The 23,433-nt window shown below is 42.8% G+C and overlaps 2 protein-coding genes across 5 annotated transcripts in view; one reads left to right on the forward strand and one right to left on the reverse strand.

The window, feature by feature from the left end:
• Positions 1-203: 203 nt before the first annotated feature.
• On the reverse strand, positions 204-13,151 carry USP1 (ubiquitin specific peptidase 1). 2 transcript variants are annotated; one of them, XM_074875870.1, is made up of 9 exons: positions 13,020-13,151; positions 12,355-12,593; positions 11,136-11,259; positions 10,684-10,791; positions 9,997-10,157; positions 8,797-9,515; positions 7,571-7,741; positions 6,219-6,420; positions 204-1,802 (listed from the first exon to the last, which is right to left on the reverse strand). In XM_074875870.1, exons 2-9 carry the CDS (start codon positions 12,522-12,524, stop codon positions 1,070-1,072), a joined length of 2,388 nt encoding a protein of 795 aa, XP_074731971.1. In that variant the 5' UTR covers positions 12,525-12,593; positions 13,020-13,151; the 3' UTR covers positions 204-1,069. The 2 variants fall into 2 exon arrangements, with proteins under 2 accessions (XP_074731971.1, XP_074731970.1); XM_074875869.1 differs by having other exon boundaries at positions 12,884-13,021.
• Positions 13,152-15,729: 2,578 nt separating this feature from the next.
• The window catches only part of KANK4 (KN motif and ankyrin repeat domains 4), a 35,164-nt gene continuing 27,460 nt past the window's right edge, over positions 15,730-23,433 (forward strand). For all 3 annotated transcript variants that reach the window (XM_074875871.1, XM_074875875.1, XM_074875877.1), the window contains exons 1-6: positions 15,730-15,801; positions 16,088-16,279; positions 16,885-16,999; positions 17,593-17,706; positions 18,910-19,041; positions 20,494-20,698. The gene's annotated coding sequence lies outside the window, so the exon portion shown is untranslated. The remainder of the gene's footprint in view (positions 15,802-16,087; positions 16,280-16,884; positions 17,000-17,592; positions 17,707-18,909; positions 19,042-20,493; positions 20,699-23,433) is intronic.

A 23,433-nucleotide genomic window follows, 5' to 3' on the forward strand; every position in this document is an offset into this window, starting at 1 on the left:
CTGAACCTCTAGTCATCAAGTGCCTTCAAATTAGGATACGCTGTACAAGAATCAGTTAAAAACCAGAATGTTACTTTTTAAAGCACTTTAAATCTTCCATTTCTCTAAGACAGTTTCCCAACCTTCTTGTACCAGTGCCCAACCACTTTCACCTTCCACTTTTCCCCTCTCCAAGCACAAACGTCTGATCTAGTCATCTCAGATGCGTATCATAAATTTTTTATTTCATATATACATTCTTAACAAAGCATCAAAGCCAAATGCTTTCATTTTCCCACATTGCAGTGAGCTCCAAGTACAAATTAACTGTTATAAGATCACCACTAAGTTCCAAACCCACCCAACAGATATGCATATTAGAGGGCTTTATTCTTTAAAAGTACAAAATTATTTTAATTACACTACATGCTCCCCCTGGTTTGAAGTATTAATCACACCTATTTACACTTTGCCCATTTAACAGCTATGCAACAAGATGCAAATTAGACCATTCCAACATTTCTATTAAGTTCGGTTCCTCCCATTACACTAAACAAGGTTACAAGACCCTTTTCTTGTGCTTCGAGTCGCACCAAGCAGTATAGAACTGGATAAGGAGAATAAACCACGTTGATTACCCAAAGACTAAATATGAAGTATTACTTCCCAAGTTACAAAAATACACAACTTCTGATGAAATTTGCTAGTTAATATACATTAACTTCAGGATATGAATACAAATAACTTTTATTTTTTTTAAAAAAAAAGCTAATAATACAATAGGCATGTCTGACACCTAGAGTTGTGTTAAAACCACTACCGTGTACTGTAGGCATCATTTAGGAACTATACAAATTGGTATTTCTAAAAGGTAATATCACTATTCTCCCTCATAAAAGTTATTGTGTGAGTTAAGTTCTATGTCATGGTTTGTTAATTCAAGTTGAGCCACTTACACCAAACAAAAAGACCAGAAACATTATGATCCAGTAGCTTCAAAAACAAACAGCTGTGTCTTCCAGGTAGTTTTGATGCGAATCAGACCAATAGGTGTACGCAAATCCCTAATATTTACAGTCAAAATACAGTATCACTCTACAATTTTCTTATAAAACAGTAGGTAAGGAGTTGATGTAGATGATGATGTCGGAGAAAGAGAATTCAGAAAGTCCTTTTCTTCCGTAACCTTCACTTCAGAATCATCAAAGAGCAGCCACTTTCCTTCATACTCTCTCAGGCTCTGCAGTACGTACAGAGCTTTGTTTTCCAGTCCGCTGGACGCGGCGCCGTTTTGCTCGCCATGTTCTGCGCTGCACTCCGCGCTCCCGCTACTACTGCTGGACTCGGGGTTTCTGTTTTCAGTAACTACGTTAAGAAACTTCTCAGGGTTAGCTGGTTTGTTGTTGTACAGGTCACAGTCAGACTTGCTCTTCTGCCCCCCAAGCAGTCCAACAGCCTCCATATTCTTTTTGTTCAGAACTTTACCCGGCTGCGCATTTCCGTTGACTCTGAAAGAGACTTCGCCATCGTCGTAGTCTTCAGCGACAGTTCTCGCCTCCTCCTCATTCAGTGGTTCTGGTTTAATCATTTCGTACATTTGGTCAGTGATGAAATTTCCCTTATCTAACTCCAGGCTATTAAGATCTGTAATTTTGACAGAAGCTGTGTAGTGTCCGCTGCTGATAGTGATGCCGCTGTGCATTACCACCGCGAACAATCCGTAGGTGTCGTTGGTTGGCTTTGTGCTCCATTCTTCTAGGGACAGTTTGAGAGGCGTCAGTAAGGGAGTGTTTATCTTGGATAGTCCACCATAGCAATCAAACCTTTAGAAGAAAGATAAAGTTAAGACCTCTTGCCACAACAGCTCACAATAAATACTGCTTTAAGCGGCCCATATGTTGTATCTATATTCTTCTATTAAAAAGACACAGGTGATCTGAACGTGAGATTCAGATCTCACACTCAACTTGCTTATCATGAGCATCTGTCCCAGGCTCCCCTGGTCAGTAAAGACATTTTTACGAGCACATATAATGTTAAATCTTACAGCCTAGTAACTGTGTATTTTAACTATTTTAAGAGATTCTCTTTTTCTGAAGTACTGACTAAGGTTAATTTCTAAATACCGACGATAAAAGGAGTTAACCTCATTGTGCAGTTATCATTCCTGCCTCTATGCCCGAGTACTTGCACTTCTTCCCAGACACAATCCTGCTTTCCAGATTAAACAAAAGACCAAACAAAAACCTCTTCAACATCCAAGGTTGAAGTAACCAGGGTTGTTTTGGTTTTCTTTTTCCCAAACCTTTCAAAGAGTCATTTACTAAATAAAGGAACACAAATCTATTTTACTTTCAAGTAGCTTTAATGTCCCTCAGAAAAACTAAGCAATTCTTCTCCGATCATCTTAGTGCACTGTAGTACACTGCCAATGGTAATGCAATGGTTATCTAAGGATTAATAAGTTACTAACACTTTCTTATTACTAGGGATTCTTTATTAACTGCCCTATGTTATTCAGGTTTTTTAAACAATTATCTAGCTGCTTTACTTTGGAAAAGCACCTTGTATTCCAGAAATATTTGGCATTTTGTTCATAGTGCACAAATTTACGATGAGAAAAGTTTAAGTCCTTTCATTACAATAAGGATCTTCTAAAGAGTTTGAAAAGAAAATAAGTGTTGGGACTTTTACATCATTACTGTGTGCTAAGTCTCCTTGAAGGATTCTGATTGCACATGATTTACATATTGCATCAGCCCAATTTAATTAACCCCTTTATTTAAGGATATGTTATGATGTCCTAATAGATTTCAGCGATGATTCAGTCTTGCTCAACTGTTAGGGTGTTGTAGGGAAAAACTTAGGGGAACATAGACAAACCCTGTAAAACACCAGTTCCGAAGAGCTAACTACTATTACTCAACTTGCATTTTATCCTAAGAAAGAATAACTATCTTTAATCCAAGGGAACTGCAGATATGGCATAACCATGTAAGCGTAACTGCAGTAACAGACTATTACTTTTGTTTTACTGGGTTTAGTTTTGACTCTGCTGTGCTTCTAAACATTTCACTAATGCTCACAGCCATAAAACCTTATAAACAAAAATACATTTACACACACACAGATGTCCTCAGTCACTCAGGTCTAACTGAAATCCCATTTTAGACCTAGGCTTGCCATAAACATGTGACTACACCGAAAGAAACACAAAAGAGCATCAGAAATAATAAAACTTCAAAATCTTCTGAAAATCCCTATTATGAGTAGCCAGAAATAGAGATATTCAGAAGAGTCAAGAAACAGAGAAACTGCTTGCTGATACTCTAGATCAGAAATCCAGTTCCACTCAAGCACACTATGACAATCATATTAACATAAAACATTAAAAAACAGGCTCTACCTTTCTTCTGAATGAGATCCAGCATCAGAAAGATTTGGAGAGGAGGAAATAAGAGAGGAAATCTTTTCCTATTAGCTTTTTGTTCTTCTTAATGATAAGAATCTGAAGACAGAAAAATTGCATGCCAAGTACTCTGCCTCCTCTGACTGATGCACAGTAGTTCATACACAACAAACTTGATTTCTGCAACTGCATCTTTTGAGGCCATAAATTAGTGGAACTTCACCCACTGTACTGAATTAACACCTCAAGTTATTACAGACCCTTAAAGATTTAAGCTATTTTACAGCAATGCTTTTAACACATAAGGATGTGAAGTACTCCACGTAAAGATTTCCAGCAGCATTAAGCACTGCTGTCACTAATTACTAAATGTGACTGCAACAAAACCATTTCACAAGACAAAACTCTTCATTCTCTTACCAACTGTTAAATTTATATAGTGGAAATGCTTGGTTAGGTGTTACCGGTTACACATTTCTTCTTAATAGCTTTACTACTTTTAGTAGCTTAACTACTTTTAGGGTAAACCACTGCCAACTCATGTTTACAATAAATATTACAAATTTACATAAGTCAACTGGGGGAAGCTCCATCAAAGCTCATTGTTCAAAACCCACCATAAGTGACTCTGGATACTAAGGAGTAAGCCAGTGCTTTGGTTTAGAAACCTCAGCTCTTCCCCACCTGATTTGCAGCTGTGCTCTATTACTCCAAGTCAAGACGTTTAGAAATGACATGGTTTTGTCCAAGATAAAACATCCAAGCCAAAAACTGGGAAACGATCTTCTAAGCAGTCTCAGCTTCATCACTGACTCCAGTTCTACATCTGATCTTCCCACTCTTACTTCCTTAATCTCTGGCTGCCAGCACTTGGCAGAAAATGTATGACACGATTCAGAGGACACATGAGGAACACCACAAGAGACTGGATTCAGTCTGCCCCGGGTATAGCTCTGAGTGGTTTGGAGCGAGGACCAGAAGGCTGCCAGGACAGAAGAGGTACGTGATTCAGGAGATGGCTGGGTAACCTGCAAGCACCTCCTCATAGAAACAAAAAAGTAGCAAATGTGGGGAGCAAACTGAAAATAATATGTAGGTCTCCTTTCAGGTGGACATCTTGGGTTGTATTTTTTTGAATAGCCTATAATCATACCAGCATGCCATCTCGCATCAAGGGCTACTCAACAATAGCATTACGATTTTTAAGAAGTGTGCAACTTTTTCTCTGCCTTGTTGTGATGGTCAAATATTATGTAGAACAATGAAAAGACAATTTTCTATGTTATGATCCTAGACTTGTATGAAGAGATGTTAGCAGACATAGAGACAGAGGAAGTTTCCTTTCTGCTTTGTCAGAAGTCTAGATACTCCTAAATACTAAAAACAGGCAGAACGAGAAGTCTAGTTTGAACAATCTTAGCAAACTACCTGTAAAAGTATCTTAATATATTTCTTGACACTAGTTATTTTACAAATCTTATTTATATTGACCACAGTTATCAGCACTTGCTTATTGAGCATCCTCTGACAAATCATCTGTCAACTTTTATTTGGTATCTGTATACTGCCAAAGGTCCTATACACGTAAGTTCTAAAACATTGGTGACAAATATAAACTAAATTCCATGAAGACTTCATGCATGAGACTTCCTGCTGGCAAGGTGGCTCTCAAGGTCTAAAGCCAACCAACAGGGAAACGCAAAGCACAGGGAACTTGGCAGATAAAAGGCCAAACTAATTTGTGCCTAAATAACTTGCTGCCCACCACAAAGCAGGTCCCTGTCAGGCTCCGCAGCCATCAGGTTACAGAACACAGGCTGCAGCTGAGGGGTGTGCTTGGCTCTCTGGAACAGATGCCAACTAGGGGGATGCTGAAACCAGCACAAGTTTATCTCCTTTTGCTGCATCTGGCTAACTTAATGCAGACAGCAGAAGTTATGTTTTAGTGAATACCAGGAAAAGTTGAAAATACAGGCCAAGCTGCAAATGTTACTAAAATTGTATCGTCGCTCTCAAAAACACAATTAATGGTGTAACAATTTTCTGAAGGATCTGGATAATATTTTGTAATTTAAGAGAAGTTTTTCCTGATGAAGCCTTCTGTTATTTTTCATTATTTGAATATCAGTGGAGAAAGAGTTTACTGCAAAATGCTGTGTATAAAGTGTCATGGCATTCTTTCATTTGTGTACAGTACTGTAGGGTCAGGGGGTCGTTTTTTGGTGGTTTGGGGTTTTTTTTAACTCCCTTCCCAAAGGAAATCCCTAAATTCCTAAGTATGAATAAAGGTAAAGAACACTCATAAGAATAATCGCTTTCAAAAAATAAGGATTCCTACAGTATATAACATCAAACTGATTGCTCAGCAGTTGAACATCAATGACACCGATATTACTGTATTTTACAGGATTTCTGTACTGTGTGTTAGCTCTTTAGAATGTTTTTCTGCTTTTTTTCCTGTATTTTAGCGCTCACGTTCAGTTAGAGACCAAAGTACTACTAGCTGTGACCATAAAATTCAGTTTTGTTCTCATTACTTGTTCTGCTAAAGTACTTAAACCTGCCTCTAAACTCCCACAGACAGGTGATATTAAAAGTAAACTAAGTCTCCTGAAAGTATATTCCCCTGGAGATAATTTCTGCCACTACTTGTAACAATAGAAAGGCTTTATGAAATGAGGAGCTGTGTCCCACTGATTGAAGTTAATTTCAATCCAGAAATCTGCTTTTGCTTTTGGAAAAGTTACAAAACATTTTCAATCTCCTCTTCAGATAAGATATCCCTTCCAACAGCACACCGATCCGTAATATAGTCAATCTGCATACTCACTCTAAGCCACTAGCAGCAAAGCACTTCAAATGAATTGTTATAACTTCAGGCATTTTATCGAATAAAAGGCTGCGTTCTGCTTCTGTGTAATGATGGCAGTTTTCGCAGAAATATTTATCCTCTCCCACAATCCTTTCCACTGACGCAAACTGTGAAATTGCCCATTTAAGAGTCTTCATTTCTGTTTTTGGCTCTGGAGAAACTATAAAAGAGAATCATTACATTCACAGGCGCACTATTATTTACATTTCCAATGCATCCCACCAGAATAACAACAAAACAAAATATGTCAAGTTAAGACACATTCAAAAACTACTATCAACACTGTAAAGAACATTCAATATGTATGAAAATGTACTCAAATCTTTGAATCATTTCAGGAAGTGATGGAAATATCACTTAATGGGTATTATTACTTAAAATCTACTGTTTCCCCAAGCTTGTCTTTAGATCACACGTCCTAATTTTGCTGCCATGTCTGGAAATTGGGTGTGTGTATCTGAGACCAGAATTCAACTCATTAAGGCAAACTTCCAAAAGAACCAGAAAGTTCTCTTTTGCTTTTTACATTTTGCCTCCCCTGACAGCTTCACACCACTGATGACCAGGTCACCTACCCTGTCAGCAGCATTTTACACATGAGCCCCACCACACACTTTACTCTCAAGTCCTTCAGCAAAACAGGGAGAGCAAAAATAGTAAAAGCTGATCCAAATTAAGTCCACTGGACTTAATCTGTTAATTAAAAATTGATTTTGATTGATTAAAATTCTGAATTTCGAAGTGTATTGTTGCCATGCTTACTTTTGAAAATAGTTAAAAACTATGTATAGATCACTAAAATTTGTGAAAGACACCACAGAACTAACATCTACAAATATAAAATAAATGCTATTAAGGTAATGACAGTCTAAAATACTGAAAAAAAAATTTTTTTTACAGTAAATTAACAAAAAAGCTGGTTTCTCATTTTTTTTATTTTTGAGAAAAAGTGCAGCTATTTCTTATAAAATGAAGAAAAGCAGAAGAATTTCTTATTCAGGAAGAAAGGGAAGACTCAAATCAAAGAAAATAGCTATTTATAAGCAGGAAAACATGTATGCAAGTGAAGGATTGTAAGCAGTCCATGTTATGTGTTAAGATCCAAAACAATTTTAATACAATGTGGATCTGTCTACATTATCAGCACTGTGTTTCCAAAGTCTAAAGTTAATCAGGACAAGAGATAACAGAACAGCCTCCAAGTTTAACCAGCACAAACAGGAGCAGTGTTCCTCGATAACTATGACACTGTCCTTCCTCAACGGCTGGCTGAGAGACATACATCACGACCCTTGTCGATAGTTACTTACTTTCAGAACTCTCTTCAGTTTTAGAAAGTTCATCTTCTTGCACTGGAACACTGATGTCCTGAAAATCTTCTCTTCTTTCAGTAAAGCACTCGCACTCCAAGCACCTTGTTCTCAGTACTAACTGGCCCTGGAACAGTTTCTCCACTAGTTCAAAAACAGCCAGCTCTGTACCTAGAGAAAGTACATGCCAGATCACTTATCAAAATGCATTTTATTCAAAAGACACTTCAGAACCTGGCTGTCCTTCTTGGAAAATCACTGTGTTACAGACATGGTCTTTTAGGCATTCCAGCTATTTTCAAAATACCACCTACTTGTAACCAAATCGGAAGCCTCTTTCTCCTGGCCCTCAAACTTTGATTTCTGTTTTAAGATTAGACTCTTGTTTTATACTTGAAGTGTGACAGTGTCACATTCTGGAAAATCTGTGTTTGCCATCAGTGCGCTGCCACCTTAGTACGGACTGTCAGCCTCCTCGAGGAACAGCACACTTGTGGTTTTGCCTGGTTTCTATTCTCAGTCCTCTCCTTCAATACTTTCTAAACTTGTTGGCCAATTTTAGTCAAATCTGCTGAAGAAATGCAGATCTTAAAAGATTCCGCATTCCTTCAGATTTTTATAAGAATTGGTGGGTGGATCAGAAAGTTCCAAATTAGGAAGTACTGAATTCTTACCGAGGCCTTTCCCTCAACAGTTACCTTATTTCATCAACACAAACAAAATCCCTACCTGCCAGCCAATGAGCATATCTTTCCTAGTTCTTGGGAAGGTTGGAAATATGGAAGGACTGAAGAACAGGGAGGGAAGGAGAGCATATTGTCTGTAAAGTCTTGGGACACAAAGCCTTAACTAATGGGGTTTGATTCCATTTGCTCCTGACAGTAATCTTCCTTTACATCTTGAATTCACTTGCTATTTCTACGGATGACAAAAATTAGTGATAATACAAACCTGGCAATATTATTATTTTTTTTTTTTATCTTGTACAATGATTACATAATGTTAGAGAAATACCCCTTAAGATCTAAGCTAAACAGGTCAGGTTATAAAAAAAATTACAAACATGTATAAAAATAAATTTTCTTTCATAAAAATATTTTTCAATTCCTGAAAATGTAATTTTGTACTTAGGGAGCTTCACTGGCTGTGCAGTCGGAAAGCTGACTTCCCACGCATCGTAATTTCTTAATCATACTAATTTTAAGCCCATACACTTGTTCACCAACCTTCCTTTTTCGGTTCTTTTTCAGTTCCTTTTTCATTACGGCTTTCCACAGGAGACGCTGGTTCATGATATTCTTCTTTAATATTGTTACCATTTTCACACTTTACAGATGACTCTTCAAGCTCAGAGTCATCAAATTCTTTCCCTGGGTCTTTGGATCCCAGGTTTGTGGTTAACTTTCCTAGACTATAAAATTTCGACAGAATACTAGGCTGTTTGCATGAAGACTTCAACCAGTTTAATCTAAGCCGTGACTTCTTCTGTGTTGGCTTCGCACTCTCACTTTCACTGGAACACTTGGCAATGACATCGGTTTGATTTTCTAGCTTTTCTCCTGTTGCTTTCCTCTTTGACCTGGTTTGCCTTTGATTTTCTTCTGCTGCAATTTGCTCTTTTGATACTTTGGATTTTTTCTTTGCATTGCCACCCTCAGCATCACTTTTTCTTTTCCCATTTCCTTTGAGCAGCTTCTCTTCAGCTATCTCTCCAATGTGGCTACTTGGTACATTATCCTCCTCCTCAGTAGGGTTGCCAGTTCCATTGCTCTCAGTATTTTGATTAAGTTTTTCCTCTGGTTTAGCTGTAGGCTCTTCCACGGGCAGTTTGTTCAATTCTTCCTTCTTCAGTAGCTGACAGGTTTCTTGAATGTTACCCAGGATACACTGCAGAACTTCCTGGGCATCGTGCTGCAAGTAGCCTTCATACATAGGGTTGAGCTCTCTATTAAAATGAAGAGTAAATGAGCAAAACAATGAGTTATTCTTTGCTAACTGGCTAACATGATTTGAGATTTAAATTAGGGAGTTTAGATATAAAAGCAGGGGAGGATCCTCTCCAGGCCTAGAGAGAAATCCTCTCTGTCACAGATAGCTGGGGGAAGGTACCTACAGCCTTACGCGTTTAAACACACATTTCACTGCAGCGCTCCTTCCCAGGTCAGGGAGAACACTTACATATGTGAAGCTAAGTACTGTTTTAAATCCACGGCTGGATTTAAATGATATTCTTACAAAATTAAAATGTACTTTCAAATTTGCGATATCACAGGGCTAACAATAAAGACAAAACCCCCTTACTTCCTATAATAATGCCCCCAATTTAAGACCATCTACCTTCCCCAAGTCTCTAATGCTGTGCTGTATAAAAATGGCCTCAAAACTTCTGGTGAAAATTCTGACAATGTGTTTAAGATAATTTGTACCTAAGGGTATTCAGTAGCCTTCGTGGCTGAGTAGCAAGTTCATCTGTGTATTTTTCTGGATTTAAGAGAAAGCTGGCTTGAAGCTGCTCAACTGAAAGAATCAGTGAGTGCAAACTGCAGATTAGTTCGTAACTTGCCAGTGGATCTTCTTTACAAGTTCCCTGCAATAACAACATAAAAAAGAATAAAAATACATGCAGTTTTGTCTGTAACAACAAGTTAAACTTTTTCTTTCCTGTCCTCACTTAGTTTTCTAACAGCCATTTGACAGATTTTGTCTGCTATGGGAAGCAGGTGAGTTTCAGACAACATATTGCTCTTTTGCCAGTAGAAAACAAATAGAAAAGCCAGACTATTTTAAAAACCCAAACCATCTTTGCCCAAACTCCAATTTCCATCCACTCAAAGTACTGTCTCATGATTATCTTAGTGAGAGGCCTGGTGAGGTATCTTCTGATTTCTCCTGTTAAGCTTCGACTTGTGCTTACAAGTTTCCAGCCACTCTGAACACTCAAGTTTGAACACAAGTTCAAAACAACTCAAATGTATCTTTACCTGAAATAGCACTGTAGAAAACAATACTGCAAAACTTCTTACAACCAGAAGAAATGAGTTAAATTTTCATTACACTCTCAGCGTGCAGTCTCATTTGCAAAATTACAAGGAACACGTCGTGAGATGTATTACCTTGTCTGCTTTTTGCTCTCCTTCATCCTTCAAAGATTCTTTCTTCTTTGAAATGATATTATATAAATGTTTTACTCCAGTTTTAAAACCAGGACAAAAATATAGTACCTGAAAGCAACAGTTTAAAACAGAGTAATCAGTAAAGAAGTTACTCAACATACATATCCACATTTATGATCAAACTGGCTTTGCATCTCCCAAGGCGGCTGCACAGCACCCAAAGGCGGAGGATTATTCATAGCAGGGAGGTGCCCACTATGTAAACTGAAAACTCGCCCAATCAAGGCAACCTATGGTGCACACATTTCCTGCAGTATCATCTTTTTTTGCCCCCCACATTCCCTTCATACTACATCCAGACATCTATGTCCTATCAAACTGCAAATCTCTTCCACTTGTGCTTAACCAAAAGTCAATCCTTTTTCCAAGGCCCCTGAACGTGGTGATCTTACCTGAAGTACGCTGTTCAGGTAACAAGTGTTACCCAGATTGTTCAAGCCCACAAAAGGCAACATGTTGTCTTTTTTCTCACAGCTAACAAGCGAGGGAGGCTGTGCTGCAGGAACAACCTGGTCACTATTAAAGATAAAACAGCGCATAAGAGGTGATTTTTACAAATGACCCCTCCTGGTACGCATGCACATCTCTCTCCTGGCCATTACCATTTCAGAAAGAGCTTACAGAATTAATAACCAATATACACAAACCAAAGTCATGTCAAAGTGTTTTTGAGAATCTTCCGTATGGCTACTCTGGGCACTCAAGCACAGGTTTACAAGAATCTGGCAAATCTGTTGTTAGTTCCAATACATATTTTACAAAAAACGTTAGAACGACTTAAGGAACCAAAAAAGTTCTCTTCAAAATACTTTTGTATGCTTTGTTCTTTCCTAAGGCTACGCTAAGAAAAACATGTCTAGCACATATTTTGTGTTACTGTTCCCTGCTTCAGATTCACATCACTTCACTTCTGGATGCAAACCAAAAGGATAAAACCAGGGAAAAAAAAAAAAAAAAACCACGGATCCAGTGAACCTGGCACATTATATACAGTGATAATGGTGATTACGCACTACCTACACAACAGAACTAAATTTTAAAGTGTCCAACACAGTTATAATTGATCATGATTAAGCAATTTTTCCTCACTAAATTTCCTCACTATCTGAAATGAAATGAGTTGTCGGATTTGCTCAGGGCTTGAAACACCCTAATGAACGGCAGTAAGCAGCACCATCGATTCTTTTACTTGAAGCAGAAATAACCTTTAAAAGCCAGTATTTTTTATTAAAACTCATTTTGCAAAACCCTACGTTTTAATATCATTTAAATAATTCAGCATCGGACTAACTACCTTATATTAACTTCAAATAAGCTAACCTATTAGAAACTTTATGCCAGTCAGCTAAGCATCCATAGTATGGCAGACTTGTTCTCTTAAAAGCAAATAGTTAAGGAAATTCATTATAGTGAATAGCTAGTTCAGGTTGATTAACTTGGCTTAAAGGTTTACTTAGTACATCTTCAAGCACAGACTTATGCAAGAATATACAACTTAAATAATCGGATGGAGCAGCGTTGTTTACCCATTACATCAAACTCTTGTCCAGCTACTAAACTACTTTCACAATACACCCAGAAACACTTATTCAGAGCGAAACTCTTACATACATCTCAGAGCCTCTGAATTCTGAACTCTTTTGTTCATTTTCCTGGGACTCCGTGAAATCCAGCGCTCTTTTCGCTTCCTTTTTTTGGAAGAGCTTCAGCGAAAGCCTGTTCTTCTTCGAGGGGCTCCCTCTCGCAGGCGCGGTGCTGTCACTCGGTAAGACCCCGGGCATCTTTCCTGGCGGGCAGGTGAGCGGGGGAGGCGGCCGGCGCGGCCGGGAACCTGCGCTCGGTGCTCACACCTGACACACACACACACACACACGAGACGCCATTTACTTTTAGTGCGGGAAGCAGCAGCGGCCGCCGGAGCACCCCGCAGCCCCCCGCCCCGGGCTCTGACAGCCGCCCCCCCTCCCCGGCGGCCGCCCCGGCGGCGCCGCCCGCGCCCGGCCCGTTGCCCCGCGCCGCCCGCCCTCACGGTCGCGCCCGCCCGGGAGGCCGCTCGCCCGCCGGCGGGGACGTGCGCGGCGGGCCGGGCCCGGGGCCCGAGGGCGCGGATGGCGGCCGCGGTGGAGCCGCCCCTCCTCACCGCTACATGTTGGTGCGGCGCGGGCCGCCGCCGCCGCCCGCCGGTTGCCATGGGGACCGCGGGGCGCCCCGGCGCCGCTCTCCCCACCACGGGAAACTTGGCGCGTTTTCCGCGCCGCCAGGACCCGCGCCCTCACCCCTCCTCGCGCCCAGGCGCTCGCGGCCGCCCCGCTCAAACGCCGGAGCGGAAGCCGCCGCCGACGCCCGCCAAGACCGAAGGGCCATGGTTGACCGCCGACGGTCTGCTTCGCACCGGCTTGCGGCGGCCGAGCGACACCTCCGCGCTGGCCCGCCGGCAGCGTCGGCGCCGCGCCTCCGCCGCCGCCGTCAGGCAACGCGGCGGGCAGCCCGCGGGGTCCTGCCTGGGCGCGCGCGGGCGCTGGTAATGGCCTGGCCAAAGGGCTCGAGCTCGCGAGGGGTGGGGAGGGGCGGGGGAGGAGGGGAGGCGGCTGGGCTGAACCATCCCGCCGAGACACCCCCCCAGCGGCGGTGGATTGGTCCCGCTCTAGCCCCGCCCCTCCCCGCCTCCGCCAATCACAGCGAGGGGCGCGCGGCGGCGCCGCTCGCGCGCGCCTGAGGGAAGGGCCGGGGCGGGGGCTTGGCCTCACCCCCCCCCCCCCCCCCCCGGCGCCTCCGCTCCCCGGGACCCCCCGCGCTGGCGGGGCTCGGCGGGCCGGCACAGCCCACCGGGGCGGGAGAGGGAGCGGCAAGCGGGGCAGGGGCGCGCGGTGGGGCCGGAGGCGGAGCCGCGCCGTCCCTCAGGCCGCAGCCCCTCTCCCGCCCCGCGGCCCTCGCCAGTCTCGGCGCCGCCTGTTGGCGGCCAGAGCCGGCGGGCGGGCGGGATTGTGGCGGTCCCTCCGAAACCCCGCTGGGTTTTGGCGGCCGCCTCACGGTGTGTGTCGCTGCGGAAGGGCCCTCGCCCGCCCTAGCTGGGCGGGGAGAGAAGCGCTGCCATTGCGGCCTTCGGAGCTTCCCTGCGCCTCATGGGCGGGCGGCTGCCGGAGCTTGCCCAGCCGACACGGCCTTGCACCAAAATTCCCTGGGGATGATGGGTTTCAGGGTTCAGCCCCATTCTCTAAATGCATAAAACAGCTGTATCACAAGCCTCCCGCCGTTTTTGGCACTCATAAACCAAGGATTGCACTCGAAACTCCTGTGAGATCCGACCTAAAAAGCTTTACCAGAGCAGCTATGAAGAATGCAATAAATCGTATCTTTCATCGAGGCTGTTAAGGCTGCAAAAGATCCTGGTATAGGGATCAGTATGCTCAAAAGATGGTATGTGGGAAAATAACTATAGATGACTGTTGTGCTCTTTAACCTGGGCCCTACAGAGGTTTGCTAACAGGGCTGTAGCAGAAGGTCAGCAGAAACCTTTATGTATAAGCAATGGCAGAGTGACTTGGGTCTGGTGATGGCTGAGAGTAAGTACGTTTATTGTCTGTCACATATATGTGGTAGCTATAGGTTCATCACGTGGTTTATAGAGGCCCCTTTCTACAGAAAAGCTAAGAGTTTTTTGCCAGGCTGCTGATAACGTTTTTGTTTTAAAGAAAAAAATCTTTGACAATCAAACTAATGAGAGGTTGTAAAAGATCTTGTTACCTCTGGAAATGTATCAAAGTAAATTTCAGGCCCCTGTGACCCCATGGCTAGATGTTCTCTATGCTTGACCGAAGAGAAGTGCACTTTTAATTTTTTTGATAAAAAGATTGAAATATTTTAAATCTAATGTCAATCTTGCAACAAAGTGAACATCTGCGGAACACACATTCTGTTTATGATGAAAGGCCTCAATAATTTGTGGCTTCACTTGCAGTGAATTATGAGGGCTTGTCTTTACATATACAATGGCTTCCATATTTCACAAATTCATCTGGCTCTGAAAATTGCTCTTTATTTACTCCATATAAGGTCTTATATTTTTCACAGTTCTCCTCTGGCAGGACTTGGACAGTGCGAGATGGGAGAAACATGATGGAGGCGTCGCTGTAGTAAATATTTATTATGAAACATGAATTGGCTACTTTAAGTCTATATACTGTGATGCTATGTCATTTAATATTGCCCCAAAAGGCCAGAAATCTTTTAAAGATTCATCTTTTATCTTTAGAACTAAGGAACTCCATGTAACAGTCACGCTTTCTAAGCACTGATGTTAACAATTATATTAAAAGAAAAACCTGTTAAGCTAAACCACAGTTGTTTATTGCAGTTACATCCGTGACTCCACTGGAAAACTTTTGTAAAGGTTTTCTAAGTTATTCAGTAAGATATTTTATAGGATTGCTTTCATAACTGACTTTAAGCCATGGCCACTCCTAGGCCTTAGCACTCTTCACCTTGGGTGGAGTTACCCCAAATTTGAGCACTCCTCCTACAGAGCTGAAGGACCCCAGGACAGACTCCTGCTGCCTTCCCCGAGCGTGGCACCGTGCTGTCTGCTAAATACAAAAGCAAAGTAGACTGCCACGGAATAACGCATGGTTGCCACACATCCACAGCACTTCAGTGTCCTGTCCACATCTGTGGATATTTTACTCTCCTCTCTTCAGGCACTTCCCTCACAACTCACATACACTTTTTTTTTTCGTATTTGCTGTACAGCAGCGTATAACTTTGAAATTTGCTGAGTAAAATATGTTTAGTGCTGGAACAAAATCTGGGAGTGATTAAATAACATTTTTAAAGCAATTTTATTTTGAAAAGTTCTTTGCAATCTGTTTGGATGCGTTTTACATTGCTACATGAATTACTACTGCAGATCAATATCCCTATATATATGAATTATGGCAGAAATTATCTATCATATACATGCTTACCACACACATTTTGCTTTCTCTTACAGGGTGGAGTACCCTCGTATGCCTGTACACGTGCAGGCCCATCACCCAAGGAGCCAAGGTTCGGATTCTCAAGGTATATACTGACCTAAAGATTTATTTACTTGGCTAGTGGGATTTACAGAGCCCCAAAGCTGGCTAGATACTGAGCTCCCATTGAAAGCTGCTGCATTTCCTGACCCGAGTTCTGCAGCATGACATTTAGCTTCACTTAGCCAATGTTGCCTTAAGTCCACTGCAGTTAATAGACACTCAGGACAACAGAGGTTCTTTTGTATGAGACAACAAGCATGTGTAAGGAAGTCTTATCCAGGTGGGTGGTGCTCAGAAGTCATGTAACTGGTTGTTTAATGTTTCGTTAGATCTGCTTTACGCTGCCAGTTTGAGTGGCCAGCTGAGGAGTCGCTTCCCCGAGAGCTGGAAGGTGCTGGGCAATCAGGACCGTGGTGGCAACAGAGTGGTGTAATGAGACAGGATGAAATCTCTTAGTGTTTGGACCTTGAATCAATAACAGACTGGAATAAACTCCAAGGGCAGGAGTCCAGTTGCTCCAGGTAGGTTTGCGTTCGATATGTCAGCGCGTCCTGACAGATCTCAAGTCAAATGGCATGACTAAGGCCATTTATTACTTCTTGGTATTGCATTTCAGTGAAAGTCTACCCTGTCAAGTGCGTGGTTTGCAATCTGCTTTAGCAAATGTGATAAAAGACTATTTATGTCCAGGGATTTTACAATCTGAGAATCTAATTCCATGTGTACAAGTGCTTCATGTTTACTTGTGCCTAGGAACACCATGAGTGACTTAGGAAGGCCTAGCTTTGGGTTTAAAGTTAGGCTTGTGGACATTTACAGGCTGGTGGTTTAACTTTCAGGTGCAGTAGCTGGGTGAAAGAGGGAAGGGAGATGTTAAGAGTATTTTTGCCGAGACTGGAGGTGTACACAGCTTCTCACATGGGAGTTACAGGGCTTTGTTCTGTGTATTACATTTTATTTGGCTGATGAAGTAGTCGACTCAGTTTTAACAGGTATAATGTTTATTTTAATCAACAAATGCATCTGCCACACAACTAATACATGAAGTACAAGATGGTAAAGTACCTCTCAGAGCACTTAGTTAGCACCCGTTTGGAACAAACTTTACCTGCCCTTTCTTCCACAGCGTGGGGTCTGTTTCCACATGTTCCCATTCAGAGAGGCTTCTGTGTCATCCTGTGATGAGTCTGTTGTGCAGCCCCGTAGGTCTTCTTCCGGAATGTGTTTTACTTTTTCTGCTGGTAATTTCATCTGATTAGGTATAACCCCTATCCTGCTCTAAGTAATTTCTCTCCCTTAACATCCTCACAAATTGCTTCCGAATTCCCCATCATTGTTATTTTGACCAAACCATACATACTTCATTTTTCATCTTTACTTGTAAGTTAGTTCCCTCTGGCTTCTAAAGACAAAGTCAATATAATTATGAGACATTCTGGCTGAGTGATCTTTAGGGTTCCCCTCTGTCACCTGAATGAAAAACTGTTTGCAATATATAAAGCATGATTTTTTTTAAACTAAATTTTTTATTCATTAAAGCATTCGTTGCCGTTGATTTTAGTGTACTTAATTCTGTGCCATCAAACGGTGGTTTTGAGGTCAGTGCAGTTACAGCATTTTAGAATTTGGTCCTTTAATCTTGTCCTATTTTTTTTTAACCACTGAAAAGGACAGGGGAATTTTCAGATGGTTCTTGAGTAGAAATCAGCAAGATGAAGAGAGGTGATGTCAAGGAGATGAGGTTGGTTGGGTGGGAAGCCACAGGACAAGAATTCGAGGACACGGCAGAGATGGACTGCCCACACCAGGTAATCAGACCAACCTTCTAATACAGGTGGCAGCAAGACTGGAACTGCCTTTGAAGTGTAAGAACTACAGGAGAAGTCAGGACTCATTCTTGGTATTTACTGTGCATTCCTGGAGGCGATTTCAAGCCAAATGACACAAGGTAATGTTTGGAGCATGATATGAGGCCTTATAATTAGCTGATTTTAACAAACCCTCCTAGGAGACCTGTTTTGTTAAATGGGTGGGGTGAAATCTTAGCTGTAGTTCCATCAACTGATTGGTTTTTTTAAATTTGGCAGTACAATCACACCTCTGCCTTTGCTTTCTTACGTAGATATACATGCCTACATCAGCTGCAATTACAGTCCAGGTAATCCCTGTATCTGAAGGTACAATGTCACCACTTGGCATACCCAGGACAGCTTGGTTAGCTGATTCGTGACTGAGCATTAAAAAATACCAGTGAAGCCATTTTTAGACAGCAAATACAGGAGAAGCAGGAGCTCCCTCACTGGGAAGTGGCTGCACCCACCAGCCCGACATGGTGCCATGCTGCCCGAAAGGCACCTGCAGAGCTTCATCCGACAGCCTCCCTTCCCACCTAGTGGACTACAGGAGAGAACCCTCAGCTGAGTGAAATCTCCTCTTTACCAGCCTTTCACCCTCTCAAATTTTTATGTACCCTCTTTAAAATATGGCTCCCTGTCACTAGTTAATGCAGGGAAATTTTTCCAGCAGGAAAATGTTCTGGTTAAATGTAAGGAAATGGGGATTTTATTTTTTTTTTTTCTGTATCTCTCTAAAAATAGAGCAACACCTAATTAAATATTTATGGTGGCTTAGCACGCTCAATAAAGGAACTGTTGTCTAGAAGCCTCCGAAGCTTCGGTTTCTTACAGTAAAGGAGTGTTTCAAATACAGGCCAAAGAGGGAGCAGGTGCAAGAGGCAGTAATTGCATACGTACGGTCCTGAGACACTCAAACATGCAAGATTAAATTATGTCTAATACTATAGACTTCACAGCTATATGTTATAAAAATAGCTGCACTGGGAAACCAGAAATCTCCACAGACATAGCCAAAAATAAGCATATGAAATGCCTGGAAAGAGCAGATTCCCCAGAGATGGGATTTCTGGACTCTTGAAGGAAGTCTCCAGTACAGAGCACTAACCCCTGCAGGAAAAAACCTCCACAACCTCTAGCTGTTGCTGAATCACATAAATTATAGCAGCTTCTAAACCCTGCAGCCATATCAAGCGATAGGCCTATAAATCTGTCAGGGTGCCCATATTGTCAGAATTATTCTGGGAATTTCGTGAACATTGTGCAAATCGTACACAGACAATGTGCTCTTTCAGCAGGCTCGGATCAGCCAGGGACCTCCGCGCAGGAGGGGCTGCAGCCTACGCTGGGCTCTCCGCTGTTCACATTAGCAAAACTTAGTTCGTGCCTGAGGAATATGATACTCGGTCAAACGTCCTACGGTAGGAAAGGTAAGAAACCATTGACAAAAATAAAAATGCTGACTATAAAATGTCAAGACAGGACTGGCTTCAGGTAGAAGGAATGGAAATGAATATTTAGGGCTCTTATTGTTTGGTGAGCCACAGTTCGTGCAAGCTCTGTCCCCTTTCACAACCAGAAACACAGGAACAAATTGTCTGACTCACTTTACTACACTGGAAAGAAAATCTGACTTTTCCCACAGCAAACAGCCTGGGACCATCACAAACCCTGAACTATTCCTGCTTGACGAGCTACATCTGCTTTCAGAGGATCTCAAATCATTTTATAACCCATTTTTAACATCGATACTGTTGTGTCGGTGGACGAGGGAACAATTTGGCCACTGTAGAACTACAGTCCCTTTGAGAGTGGTACCTCTCCAGGGCTTGGCCTGGTTTCTAGCAACAAAATGGGATGAATTTGTGTGATTTAACGTCAGACCAAGGGAGTGAGGCAGCAGCAGAGTCACTGTCTCATATCAGGGGTGGGATCTTCTTGCTAACGTGGATCGCAGAGCAATTTCATGGAACAACCCAGAGGAGAAGGGCACCTGGGAGGGAGTCAGGGACTTCCTCCAGCTCCAGTCTCTGCCATGTAAAACCTATCCCAAAAGCTAGGCCCGTGTGGCTGGTTTTTGTCTAAAAAAACTTTAGATTAGGCATCCTTAAAGGTGCAGACTTTAGGAAAAGCAGGAAATAAATTAGAAATTACTGCAATTCTATAAACTCCATGGTAAAGCCTGCAATGAGCTCCCTTTTATTTCAGCTTCCAAAAGGCAAACAACAGCTTGGAGGCCTGAGCCCCCAGCCGTGAGCTTGTCAATGCACAAACCATGATGTTCTCTGTGCGGGAGAGTTTATTGGTTTTGAGATTGAGATGTATAGCTCCTGATACCACAGGCAGTATGCAGCCTTAGCCCTCATTTATCTCTCTCTTAACTTAGGAGAAGACACAGTTGGATGTGATCTATGAACTTCCTAGAGCTACACATGTATCTATTATACCTAAGAAAATAACAATAATTACACCCATAATGTAAAGATAAAGCAGATTAGTTCATAACAATCTAAACGTGTGGTTCTGTACACTGAAAATCTGCCAAAGGCAAGATGGCTCTGCAGCTGGGTCTGAAACAGAACATTTATCCTCAAATCTCTTTGAAAGCTGAGTTCTGTACTGCAGAAAAAAGTGATGTTCTATAAGTGGTCCCATGCATCATTAGGGGTGTTTTCCCCACCTTTTGCCTGTCTGTGTGTATTTTTTTTCACAACTCACAGCCTGCTGCTCTGTTTAATACAACATACGGATCCACAGCTTTGCCGGTAGGAGAGGCAGTGCAGTTTTCCATTATGGGCTGGAATTCAAATGAGAAGCCAGGTGCTATATTGCAAGCCATAATCAAAATAAATATAAAAATCTCTCCCCATCTCTGTTCTTAGGTCGGAATAACATCTCACAGAGCTGTAACTCACTCCTGGAAGCGGAGACGGCAGGAAACACAACATGTGCATTCTTGCACCATCTGCTGGTAGCATCTCCATTGACAGACGTACCTAGAACAGATTTTATCATTCCTCTCAAACCTGGAGGCATACGTCCACAGCTAGAGACATGAGATCACCGTTATAAAGATTCAAGATTCAGGTGAGGGCTTGTTTTTTTTAAAAAAATCAAACTACAAACAGTCGGTTCTTCATAGCAGAGCCATTTCTGCCAGGTTTTTTAGGAATTACATAGCAAGGCCTCTGTGACCCCAGTATAGCCACATCAAGAAGGAAACTGCAGAGCCTTTTGTGTCCCTGCAGGGCAGGACAGACTTGCCTCCCCCAGCTGCTGCTGGAGTCAGCAGGAGCCAGAGCACCCAAAGAAGAGGCTGTGGTCAAGTGTCTCATCACCTTCTGGGCAAAGCCTTTGGTGTGGATGGGTCTGTGCGGGCCCCGTAGCAGCGCTGTGCCGGGTCTTGTCCCCATCACAGAGCCATTCCCTCCCAAACTGCTGAACTCCCTGCTGGAAACTCTCAGTTGAAGAGTGGGATCCAGTGATGCTTGTCAGGTTCCTTGCCCATCCCAGAGACTTAATATATATTAAAATTAAACTCTTTGTTACTGTCAAAGACATCATAAGTGAATGAATCACTCCAGTAAAAGCAAAACTTTATTAAAGCGTTTATGGTGTTAAGGAGTGTAGGAAGAGATCGGTGCCTCCTTCTGCCCCATCCCCTAGTCCAAGAAGGGGCTGTAAGTGGGTCACAGGAGGGTGGTGTCAAAATGTGCAGGCTGCAGTCAGTCTGCTGAGTTCACAGCTCCAAGGAGACACATTAAATGTTTTTAAAGTAACATTTTTGTCCATGGGAGCCTTGCGAAGCCAAGGGATCACGTTTCACCCTTCAGCCTAGAGGATGGAACTGCAGGAGTCTGGGGAAATACTCTTCTCTAGGTGCAGCTTATTGGGAGTATTACAGATAAATAATCTCTGAGCACTAAACCACTATTACAGCACAGAAACTCCCGGCGTGGTGGGTCAGTGTGAATTAGTCAGACCATCGCTTGGACCAGAGTGACAGATTCTGTATGACTAAAAATCCAGAAAACCAAAGCTAAGGCAGAGAACAGCTGAGTATCTCTCTGTTTTGTGTTCTTGCTCCTACAAAAAGCTTCATGACAGTAAGCCCAGGGTCATGAACACACACACACACACGCCTGCTCCCTGGGTAGCTGTCACACTCAGCTGCTGTCACCGACACAGGCACACCAGCCTGTGCTGCTGCCCGACTGGGTGAGGATGTGCAGGGTCTGGCCTGCACCATGGCACCCACCACCTTCTTCACCCAGAAGTCAGAGCTGCAGCTCATCACCCTTCAGTCCTTTATTGCTTTCCTCTAAAATCAAAATAGTCCATGTTCCTGGCATGTGGTAAAAGCCAGCGCCCTAGACACTGAGGCAAGGTGCTGGATGAAGGCGCTCATGTCTTTATTGTGACTTTGGGATGCTTTCAGTAAGCGTGGCAAGAAAAGAGCTAGCTAAATCCGTGTTCTGCATGGTGTATTATTTCTTCTATCCTCTTTTTAGTGCAAAAACATATGAAACGCAATCCCACCCTAATAGATAAGCAGTAGTCAGAGACTGTGATGACTGAGAGAAAACAGGAACAGAAAATACAGCAGTGAAAGTAGATTTATGGAAAAATGATAATTGTACTTTACGAGATATATGGTTAACTGCAATAAGAATTTCCTTTTCTTTAGGTAGATTTGGGGTCTATAAATGGCTGGCTGGATTCCAGCTATGGCCACAGCAGTGCTGACTGCCCTGTAAGCACTATCATTTCTTGTTTATGCTTGCAAAGACATAGCAATTTCTTTTAGGCAACACAACTGTAGCAAATTGATTTGAGGCAAGCTCACATGGTTTGATGGGAACATTGCAGGAGTCATCCACGTGTCATAAGAAAATGAAGCACTTTCCATACCTATTTGGGGTCACTGGATGTGCACAGCCCAGGACAGGACGGGGCTGGCAGCTTTTGAATGACCATGAGGTTGGTTCCTGGAGGCCCTATCTTCTCCTCCCTGACACAGAAGTCACATCTGCCCCCCACATTTTTTCCTGCCTGCATCCAGCTGGCTGGGGTGCACAGGGAAGCGCAAACGCTTGGTTTGGCGTGTGAAAGGGTTAGGGAAACCTCTCAGGTGTTTTAAAGTATTGTGATAATCATGGCACGGGCCATAAAGTCTTCCCAAATTGAGCTACTTCATTAGGTTGATGAAGTGTTTTGCCCCATTCATGCTACCGACCCAAAAGCACGCGTGGAAGGCCATAGCCATGCCAGCCTCGTGTGGGTGGATGGGGCAGGATTTTAGCATTCGTAGACCATACAAGGCAGCTCCTGTGAGCACAGCAAAGGGGGAGCAGTTTGCAAAGAGTCTACCAAAATGGATGTTGGCACAAGCGTAACATCGTATAGAACAATAGCGATTTTGTACTGCGTTTCCAAAAGGACTCGATCGCATCAGCCCCCGGCCCCATCACTACAGGCTCTGAACATGATGTCGACTTTGTCTTGCTCCCAGCACAGGGCAGGAGCCTCACTCCACTCCTGTCTGTCTGTGTGGGGAAGCTCAGGGAGAAACCTCACTACAGGCGAGGGAGGTGTCTCCGGGAGGAATTCATCCCCCCACCCGAGGGAAACCTGCTTCCGCAGGGAGTTCTTTCAGCATCCAAACCACCATCCACCCTCTGAGGTGTTACAGCCAACTAGGAAGGTCTGGTCCCTGTCTTAAGAAACACACAGGAAAGTTAAATCAGGTGGTAAAAGACTGTGGGGAACCACATTTTTCTTTTCCCCTCTTATATCCACCTTTGAAAATTAGACTGCTTTAA

Source organism: Strix uralensis, chromosome 8 (assembly GCF_047716275.1).
Source record: "Strix uralensis isolate ZFMK-TIS-50842 chromosome 8, bStrUra1, whole genome shotgun sequence".
Lineage (NCBI taxonomy): Eukaryota > Metazoa > Chordata > Aves > Strigiformes > Strigidae > Strix > Strix uralensis.